The sequence below is a fragment of the Gobio gobio genome (assembly GCF_949357685.1).
Source record: "Gobio gobio genome assembly, chromosome: 7".
Classification (NCBI taxonomy): domain Eukaryota; kingdom Metazoa; phylum Chordata; class Actinopteri; order Cypriniformes; family Gobionidae; genus Gobio; species Gobio gobio.
The window spans coordinates 21,658,641-21,669,563 of NC_137103.1; the positions used below are offsets into that span (position 1 = coordinate 21,658,641).

At 42.0% G+C, this 10,923-nt stretch overlaps 1 protein-coding gene across 1 annotated transcript; it reads right to left on the reverse strand.

Annotated features, from left to right (window-relative positions):
• Positions 1–468: 468 nt before the first annotated feature.
• On the reverse strand, positions 469–10,698 carry sik1 (salt-inducible kinase 1). Its single transcript, XM_079821895.1, has 14 exons — positions 10,452–10,698; positions 9,807–9,998; positions 9,533–9,649; positions 7,262–7,325; positions 6,663–6,824; positions 6,280–6,404; positions 6,039–6,162; positions 5,712–5,932; positions 5,190–5,339; positions 4,986–5,096; positions 4,435–4,660; positions 4,096–4,350; positions 3,742–3,967; positions 469–3,462 (listed from the first exon to the last, which is right to left on the reverse strand). Exons 2-14 carry the CDS (start codon positions 9,957–9,959, stop codon positions 2,991–2,993), a joined length of 2,406 nt encoding a protein of 801 aa, XP_079678021.1. The 5' UTR covers positions 9,960–9,998; positions 10,452–10,698; the 3' UTR covers positions 469–2,990.
• Positions 10,699–10,923: the final 225 nt, after the last annotated feature.

Consider the following 10,923-nt stretch of genomic DNA (forward strand, 5'->3'; position numbering starts at 1 on the left):
GACTGGCGAATCTATAGAACAATGCAAAGAAAACTAACTTTACCACACTCCAAGAGCCCCCTAGTGGTTGGGAGCATTTCCGTTATGTTGTGGTGTTTTCGTTGCGTTGTGGTTTTTTGTTGTGTTGTGGATTTTTCATTATGTTGTGGTTTTTTTGTTGTGTTGTGGATTTTTCGTTGTGTTGTGGCTTAATTTATTTGTGTTGTGGCTTGATTTCGTTGTGTTGTGGCTTTGTTTTGTTGTGTTGTGAACTTATGTATGCTTTTTAAATTCCGTTGTGTTGTGCACTACTGGGCCACAGTAGTATAGCATTTTGTATGTGTAAATTTGTAGTATAAAAATAGTGTCTGTTTATATAATCCTGATCATCTAATATACGATTTCATAGTCATGTGAAATTCAATAAGCTCATGTGATATAAGCAACTGGAAACCCAGAAAATTGTGGGGAAAACCAGACACAGAAATTAATTTCAAGAGGTGAATTTTTATTCAAATAAATAGCCACATAAATAAAACTATCTTTCATAAACTTTCACACAGCCATGTACAATCACACATACAGCAAGCAAGCACATTCTGGAAATATAACAACAACAACAACAACAACAAAAAGGTAAAATAATCTTTACAGTTCAGCATCAAAACATAGTGTTTTAAAAGTAACTACAGATTCATACCTGCAGTGGAAACAAACACTATTCAAAAGCAACTGTCATTATAAAGTGCATTACTGTCATACAGCAAATGAAATGAAAGTATAAAATGGGGTGTTAAAACTAACGAAATCATAAAATACACACTTCTGCATCTTTCTGGTATCCTAAAATCAAGCTTAAAAATTTTCACCACCACTGGATTTGTTCAGACAAAGGCACAAGTTTTGGTAATGGGTGAAAACGGAAACACTGCTTCTTACATTACCTTCAATAGCTACATCTCATCTTTTCCTGCACTGGTTTCAAACACTGTTGTTTTATGACCCAATTTGAAAACAACACAGCACGGTTTTGTTTTTCTAAACTACTAGAAACCTTTGCACAGATATGTCGAATTCACAAAAGACAGACATGCAACAGGATTATTTAGGGCTAAGAAAACAGTGATTCAAGCTAATTGTGGAGCTTCAACAATGGTAACACACTATTATTTCATATAAATAGCACACAAACCAAAAACACTTCTGAAATCTACTTCTAGCACCTAGATTGTATAAGCTACAAATAGAAAAATTATAAAATGAAACTCTATCGCTACAAGACATCTTCAGCTATGTGTGTGTGTGTGTGTGTGTGTGTGTGTGTGCGTGTGTGTGTGTGTGTGTGTGTGTGCATTTTTATCAAGAAAGACCATGTCATTTATGAGTTTATGTCCTTTCTGAGAAATGGAGGACCTTTGCTTTCTAAAAACAATTGCTTATCAAATATTTGTTAACTAGAGGAGGCAGCTAATTCATACATCTGAGCAGTAAGACTGCTTTTGGGAGATTTTAACACACTACACTTTAATAAAAGGAGATCTTTTAACCACCATGACATCTGTAGAAAAAGTATGTTTCGCTTGATCTTCCCTAGCTGCGCTCTCTCTTTGGCTTTTCCTGTTATTTGTCTAGTTCTGCCACACTACCAAGCTAGCCTGGATGCAAAGGCAATCTCTGTCACAAACAGATCAAGCTGTACAAAATCGCCAGGCTCTTGTTTCCTATGCTCATGCAGAATACATCATTAAAATGATCTTGTATATACAATCATTACAAATAGAAAAAAAAAAAACATGCTCTAATAAAAGAAAGAATAAAATAACATTATCAGGCATGAAGTACCTTGCTTTCCTACAACAGCTTCCTCTCCTGGTTCTACATTTCAATGTGAAATATTGCACTATTCTCATGTTCTTTGTTCACGTTTTTTTTTTTTTAAAAAGACATTGTAATGGGCCTAACATATTCTCATACAGTATGTTTTGAGAGCCTTCTGAGGTCAATGATCCGTAATGGAGGAGGTAGTGAACTGATGGAAAAGGAGTCTGGAGGGACCAAAACTGAACAGCTAGACCTGACAATGTCTCCTAATATCATTAAATCATTGGTACTGTAGGTGCACATTTATGTGATCATAATTGTCTAGTGTCTTTGTATGGATGTGACACAACACGAAGCAGCATTAAAGTCATAATCAGAGATAGCAAAAGCTCAAAAACCTGGTCTAAGTGAACACTATGCAGTACCTCTTGTGCTTATATCTTTTCCCAAGGCGCCTCTTCATTGCACACAAATAATTGGAGGCATATTGTGGCTAGTTTGCACACATTTTCACATCACAGATGAAATGACAGTATTTTTTCTTGGTTTTGGAAGTTTAGGATAATTCAGATACTGCATTTTGTTTCAAGAACTTCTAGGAAAGACATCAAAGAGTCAAAAATTAAACAAAAAGCAATCAACTTTGGTCTTCTCTGGAGATGTGAAACACAACAAAAAAGAAGAAAAAAAATGCTCACGACCTGAAAGGAAATCCTTGGAAAAATCTGTGAGGAAGACATCACTGTCCTATTTTCATACTTGTATAGAAGCATCTCTGACATAATCATTCGCGATTACGGAGGCCAGTTTTATATATGAGTGGACCCACTCGCAAATGGACCAAAACTCACACTCTTCAGTTCAGAGCCCCTTAAGTTCCTTGTTCAGAGCCCCTTCCTTTATTGCTGTGTGGACAGGAACACCTGGCAAGGATCATGGACTCAATGAAGAGGTTATTGCTTCTTATTGTCTCTGGTCATTCCAACCCATATAGACACGGTTATGGAACTGTGTGTCCAGAGACAGTACAATTGTCACTCCTTTGCATTAGGAAAACTATTGAAAGCACCGTCAAAATGAGATGCCTTCTGGTTCTGATGCTCAACACCATTGTCCACTGTCTCACTCTGGACTAAGAGTGGTGGAAACAAGCATCTCTCTTAAGATCTTCTTCAAAGTTTTTGCCTTCTTTACTTGACCATGACACAGCTGCTGAGTTGCTGCTTTTGACCAGCACAGACAAGCTCCTGGATATCAGGTTCATGCTCAGTGCTGGTGCTCAGGCTCCAACTGCCCTGGTGGGGCAGAAGGGAGAAAGGCCCCTGGGACAGGATGGTGGGCTGGAAGTGCTGTTGGGACTGAGGGTGGAGATGTGGCCGCTGGCTGATGTGCAGACGAGCTTCAAGAAGATGGGCAGCAGATGCCACGGGAGACAGGGATGAGGAAGAGGAGTCAAGAGACTGCTGCTGTTGCTGCCACAGGTTGTGCTGAAAGGCCTGCTGGCACTGGGGGAGGATTGGTTGAGTTGGGGGGTTGGAAAAGAGGGCAGCGGGGGTGAAGAGGTTGTTGGAGGTAGGAGAAGAAGGGTGGGACTGCGAGAGGAAGAGCATGGGTTGCTGAGACTGGACTTGGGGCTGAGGCTGATGCTGGATCTGTAGCATTCTGTATGATGAAAGAAGAACAGAGTTTAGGAATATTCAAGAAATGCACCCCAGTGTTTTCCAACCCTGTTGCTGAAGGCACCCCGACAATGCACAGTTTGGATGTCTCAGGACAGGGAGTCTATTTACTGTTCCATCCATTTCAGGTCTAATGTGCTGATAAGTTGATTCAGGTGTATTTGATTACGAAGAGTTTGAAAATGTTTAGTGTTGGAGTGCCTCTGCAAACAGGGTTGAACCAATCTTCAGCATTCTGGCGTAGGTATGGATTTTTTCTCACCTCTGCTGGTGCAGAACTTCCTCCAGCATGCTGCGGCGTTCACGGGGGCCACTAGAGCTCTGGAGGCTTGATGGAGGGCACATAGTTGGGCCGAGTGACCCACGGCTGCCTCTGGAGCATGAGGTCGGAGGGCACATCTGTCGCGCCAGACCTTTGATCTTGTTCAACCCCAGCAGGCCTTTCGCACGAGTGTTTTTCCTCAGCTGTTGTCTAAATGCCTTTAGTCCTACAGAAATAATCACAGTCCAGTTAGAAATCTTTTTAAGCCATTTAAGATTTTTCAACAATAGGTCTATGGTGTGATTCTTGGCACATGTGTTTTAAAGTAGATTTTTCTTTTTCGGTTAAACTCACCCTGTGTCAGGGAGGTGTCTGAAGCCCTGCGTCCCTCCTGGAAGCTGGCTGCAAGCATGCTGCCTTGGTTCTGCAAGAGTAGGTTGGAGGAAAGAGCGAGGGGCGTCCCAGCAGAGGCTAAGGCCCCAGGGCCAGTACCGGAGACGAGCAGTGATGAAAGATCCTTTACAGCAGTGGAGAGAGCTGGATTGGGGTTTGAGGAGGACTTCAGACAGCCGTCAGAGGAAGCACCTTCTGAAGGGCTAACAACAATACCTGAGAGAAGACAACAGATGTAATTAACAACCAGATCTGTGCATTAAATCCTAAAAGTCACCATATTATGAACATTGCACTTACAGGGTGGATTGCACTGGTGGAATCGAGCGGAGACCTCTGCAAGTGTATGCCTTCGGGAGGTAGTGCTGGGCAGATGGGGCAGCTGGACCTGCAGCATCCCTTCTTCCTCCTCCAGGTCATGAGGACGCACCTCCTCACTTATGGTGGTCTCCAGCAGGCTGTTGGGGGAGATGGATCGGTTCCACAGGAGCCCGTTCAGGCTGGCCTCCACCGGGCACACCACACGCTGAGGAAGGGAGGGAGGCATTCACATTAGCCACTGCCTGTCTCTAATGGAGGAGGGGGATTGGGGGTGCACTGCATATCTGCAATATGAAAGGACAGGGAGTCTATTTACTGAGCAACTAGAAAGAGAGGTGGGTAACTCTGGCACTCGAGGTCCACTGTCCTGCAGAGTTTAGCTCCAACCCTAATCAAACACAGTGATCCTGAAGACCTTGATTAGCTTGTTTAGGTGTGTGTTCGGGGTTACAGGACAGTGGACCTCGGGGGCCGGAGTACCAACCCCCAATCTAGAGAGGAATTACGTCAAGCTCAGGGGAAGTACTGACCTGAAACAGGCCTCCTTGTTCACATTCCATCTCTGAATGGACAGAAGCATTCATTTTGGTGGTGATGGGGAAGGCTGAGGTTCTGAAGCTGTCAGATGACTCCAAGATCACCTTGAAAGTGAGATGGACAGAGGAAAGGCTGAGTTAGCAGAGGGAGATTTCATCTTAAACAGGATATTTTCTTGGCCTCGCTTCGACACTCACCTCTGGGGTTGAGGAATCGGATGCTGTCCTCGACCTCTGATTCCAGGCACCGCATTGGCGGCTCAGCTGTTGGCTGCGGTGCTCCTTCACTCTTTCTAGCAGCAGGTAATAAATAGCTGAGAAATGGTTGTAGCTACTATTCTGAAGAGACTGTGGGGGGAAATTGAAAAACTGTTTTAAACACAGTGGTTATCATATTAACAGGTGTAATGAAACACAGGTGGTCTGCATCAAGAATTAACTTCTTAAGGGGTTTTAGTGAAAGCTAAAAGCAACATATGGTAGCTTTAAAAACAGAGGCTACTGTGTTTATCCTTTTGGTGCCAACTGAAGAGCATATTTAAAGCCACAGCAAGCTGGATAGGTTTTTGCTTTTATTCTGAGGTGACAATTTATGTCCTTCGAACAACATGTATTAACCCTCGCTCTGTTAAACACGCCCTTTCCTGCTGGAAATGTCTAAGCCTGTACTGTTTGTAACATACACACAATCTGTCTCTACAATCCCATCCCTTTTCTCACCTCCACAGTCCTCTGTCTGTCAATGCCAAGGGTCTGCATGATGGCTAAGACGGGCTCACTGTAGTCTCCCAGGTTTGAGTTGTAGTCAGTAAGGGACAGGGAAAGGGTCTGTTGGGGTGCGCTGGGATCCGCAAGCATCCATCGGTGCTGCTTGATCTGAGCCACACTGATCCGCTTGGCAGGGTCAACCACCAGCATCTTACGAATCAGATTTTCACAGTCTGGACAAGGAGATTAGGAGGTTTCGGTCAAAAATGTTTTTTTTTTGTTTTGTTTTTTTATGAAGCTGCAGCATTGTACATGAACAGAGGGAGTGTAGAGCTGTACCTTGGGACATGAAGAATGGTATTCTGAATCGGCCCTCCGTCACTCTTTGTCTCAGAGCCGGAAGACTCTCCCCATCAAAGGGCAGGGACCCGCACACCAGCACATACAGAACCACACCTAGACTCTGTGAAAGACAAACATTTGGAGCATGTATTAAACTAGATTTGCATTTATACCAGGGTTATATTTTATATGATATGATGTGTAAGACATCAGGTGAAAATCAAAATGATGAACATACCCAAATGTCTAACTGTGGCCCCTCATACTCCTTCCCCTCAAAGACCTCTGGGGCAGCATATGGAGGGCTTCCACACCACGTGGAGAGAGGCTCCCCGGAATTGTAGAAGTTTCCAAATCCAAAGTCTGGAAGAAACAGAAAATAAGTGAGTTCTTTGTTCATGAAAAGACTAATTACTCATAAAATATAATGTAAAATTAATTATATAATGAACTTGTGTTGGTACAAAGAAGCAGACTGGTTTTATTACTTAATTGTATTACTGATCTTGTGAATATAGTAATTACTTTCTTTTTAAGACACTAAATATCTTGCACTGGGAAGAGTTTATGAGCAGGGCACTTCAATATGTGAACCCTTAAAAGCTTTTTTTCTCTACTCACCTGCCAGCTTGATGTTCATGTTGGCATCTAGCAGCAGGTTTTCAGTTTTGAGGTCTCTGTGGACTATGTGGTGCCGGTGGCAGTAGTCCACCGCTGTCAGAATCTGCCAAAACTTCTTACGAGCCTCGTTTTCACTCATCCTTCCATTGGACGTCAGATAGTCTGTAAAAAAGAGGACGGCTTAGAAAGGGAGGAGACATCGCCTTAAAAACACCATATAAAGACATAACCAAGCCTACGGTTTATCTGGGGAGACAGCCATTGTTATTTTTTAAAGGCTGAGTATATGACATGTGAAGAGACAGATATGTTATATATGTGTTTAAATCCCTAGGTGGTGAGGACAAGCAGAGGTACAGCAGCTTATCCCTTTTACAGAGTTACATAAAGCTTGAAAATCCAACACCTGTCTCGCTCTGTGCTCCCTCACTGCTCTGACGGCAGTGTTGATCTAAATAATTCTTTCCCCGTCAGACCTCATTATCCACAACAACTGGACAAGAGGTTTTGGGAGAGACACAGACGTCAAAAACAATAGACGCCCTTCAATCCTTTCACAGATCATTTAGTCATTAATTTACAAAAGTGTTTCCACTTACCAAACATTTCTCCGTTTTTTGCATATTCTGTCACAATGTACAGCATGTCTTTGGTCTCCATGACCTGTAGAGACAAAAACACAATTGTTTATTATTTCATTTTGCTGTTATTACTACACATTTTGCTAGTTCTTTTAACATTTTGTGCATTTCTCTTATACATTCATGTACATTTTAATCTAAAACTTGGACATGTCCATGTAAATGTTATGCATCAACAGCCCAACTATCTGATCTCAACTTCTCTTTCAAACCAAATTTCCTCTTTCTGTCAACGTTTTTCAGAGGACAGGTTAGTCTGTAATGACATGCACCATTGCATAAGAGTGTAGTAAAGCATTTCCTGAATGCCCTGAGCACACACACAAACACACATGCCTGATCCATCACCGCCACTGAAGCAGCTAATGACAACTGAAACTTTATCTTCACCACCCCGTTTCGTATGAGCCATAAAACATGTTCACACATAAGACCCAGTTTGAGCACAAAGGCATGCAGTGACACAAAAGGAATTGCAGTTCAATCACTAATAGCGTAAAAATTGATAAAAGAGAGGGTGTATGACGTCCTCACCCTTTACAAAAATGTCTCGTATGTTCCCGGCAGAGGCTTGAGGGAGTAACACTAAACGCTGCTGCGTTACCAGAAAGAGTTGCACAACAGGTTCTGCGCTGTCCTCTTTTTCTATCACTGAGAAAACCTGTGTAATCATCCATAGGCTCAGACACTCGATACTTCCAAGTTAGTGCGTAACACAACGTCTAATGACCCACGTAGTCAGGCTGTGCAACAGCAGGAAAAGGGTCTTTATCTCCAGATAACCCAAACGTCCAAAGAGTTTAGCCTTTAATATCAACCCAGAGGTGCCAATGATGTCATAGCTTCCTTAGAAACCCCGGCCTGCTTGGCCCAGAGAGACGGCTCCCTCCGTCACAAGTGCAGAGGGAGATGAGTGAAGGAAACTATTGAAGGTTTTGAAAAGAGTGCATGTGTCTGAAGTGAATGAAAAGCTAAAGGCAATAAAAGGACTGTTTGTACAAGAAGCAAGAGAACGGAAACAGTTTATCATGAAGGGTCATGGGTCACTAGCTCCACATTTTTCATCTCAAAGGCTTTCTCCTTTAAATAAACAGGGCTTTAGTTATAAAAGGAGAGACACATCTCAGGTTATCTGACACCAAAATGAGCTGAAAATCCAGGTCGCTTTCGTCAAGGATTCTTACTGATATTGCAGTCATCAGCTCATATGTTAGATGACATTAAGATATGTTTTAATTAATTAATATTCAAGAGTATGCTGAAGGAAAGGCACATCAAGCGCATATCAAACTACACACGCTGCTGCTTAGTTCCCAAACCTTCCACCTCTAACAAATGTGAGGGGTCAGACCCAAAGCAGTAAACTGAGATGTTATTCCCAAGGATTTTAGGTTCTCGCAACCCCGGTCCTCCAGTATAATCCGCAAAATGCTAATCTGAACAAAACAAATTTAAATAGTACAGAAAGAATGTGCTGACGCACCCTGCCACTGTTTGCACGAGTGTGCGAGCCAAACTATGGTGACAAAGCCCAAGGATCAAATCAGATTATACTTCTTAGAGATTTTTCCTCATTACAGACAGCTAGCTTCACGTGACTCTGCAGACACATTGCGCTTGGCTTCCACCCGTGTTAATTAAGTCTGAGATTTAGATCCTGTGTCCTTATGTCCTAAACACTTTCTCCTTTTCTGTGTCTCTCATTCCCAGGCGAACAGCCACACATTTTAGACACAGATTAATCCAGTACAATAATATTTAAAAAATGCGATCTAAAGGCCAAAAAAATCACTTCAAAACAACCATTGTTACTAAATTGTTTTTAGTAAAACCGTACAATCTATCTTAAGGATCTACTGTTTTTTTGTTTGTAACAATATAAAAAAATTCTGTCATATATATTTTTCATTCAATAAAACAAGGTTTAGGTGATCTGACGGAACATAATTAACAGTGCAATGCACTGGAGAGTTGCTATGCAGAAGCAGGATGCAAGCGAGAAAGTAACTCCAGTCTATTTATACTTTGCATGATAACCAGATGTACTTCCAGGGAAGAACGCCTCACCATATGCGTGACCAACACTCAGACATTCACACACCATTTAACCACACTCTCTTAATGTCATTGAGCATAAAATAAAATACACAACACTCCCTCAGTTTAACTGACATTAATCCAGGGCATTAATTTTCTTTGTAATTATAACGCCATTATAGCTCAACTTACCTGATACAGCTTTATGATGTGAGGGTGATTGAGCAGCTTCATAATCTGAACCTCCCTGTAGATTTTCTCCAAGTTGGCAGAGTTCAGTCTTGTTTTATCAATTATTTTAATTGCAACCTGCATGGAAATGCAATAAAATGCACTTTGTTTAGGCAGAATATATTGCACATTATCATTATTTGGCTGATGTGAAAGAGTTAAAAAGGGGGAAATAATATATTAAAGCTAAAAAAAAAATATTATATTGAGGCATTGCATGATGCAGAAGTCTTACCTGTGTTTTCGTCACTTTGTGTCTGGCCAGTTTCACCACAGCAAAGTTTCCCTTGCCGAGGGTTCTGATGATCTCATAGAAGCCGACCTGCAGAGGCCTGGCCTGGGCACAGCTCGACCTAGAGTCCGTGCTGCTGTCCGTCATTATAACCATGATGCCCGGTTTGTGTGTGCGGAGATAACTTAATTTGATCTGCAATAAACGATAAATATTAAGTTATAAATGTGAAATAATAATGCTGAACTTTAGCGACACACTTGCAGTCATTATTATAATTATTATTATTCGTTAGCAATGATTCTAACACATGCAATCCCATCACAAAACAGAGTGCTTCATACATCAATCAAATCCCCTAAAACATTTCATTTTTAAGATGCACTGATAGCTATTTAACATATTTTCAGCTCACTTAAAAGCAAGTTCATTTAAGTGGAGTAGTCATTCAAAGTGAATTGACATCAACTTAAAAAATAAACCCACATAGGCTAACAATGTCCTTGAAATTCTGTGAGAAATGTCATATTAAAAACGAATAAATGAAAACAACTAGGTAGCTATATAATGACAAAGTGTTTTATCCGTTAGACATTAATTTTACACATGCACGTCATGTGAAAGTAACAAAGCCGAAAATACGCTTACCTTTAACACATGAATAAAATCCACCTCCTTCCACAGTACAACTGTTTTTTAAGTCTGAATTTACAATTCATTCCTTGTGCAAATGTTTGAGGTTGACTTTTTATTCAGTCTTGATGATAGTTCCTATGTACAACGATATACACTTTTACGGAGCGCGCTACTATGTACAAGGTGCCGCTCCGGCCACTGAGGCTCCGCTCTAGTGCAGTTCTGCTGGCAGGAGACAAACGCTACAGGCTCATGGTGTGATGAGGGACTCCGCCTCCTCCCCCTCTTGCCATAACAAACTGATACCCGCCTTATTAACGTCATACTGGCGTCAGAGCTCTGAGCGGGGCGCGAGGCCGGGCGAGCGCACAAGGCAGAAGTTGCCGAGCAACTGTGCGGGCCCGTCGTACGGTGACGCCAGTGCTGATGGAGGGGTTGCTTGGAGATGAGGACGATGACGCCAGTGGCAGAGATGTGTCGCCGC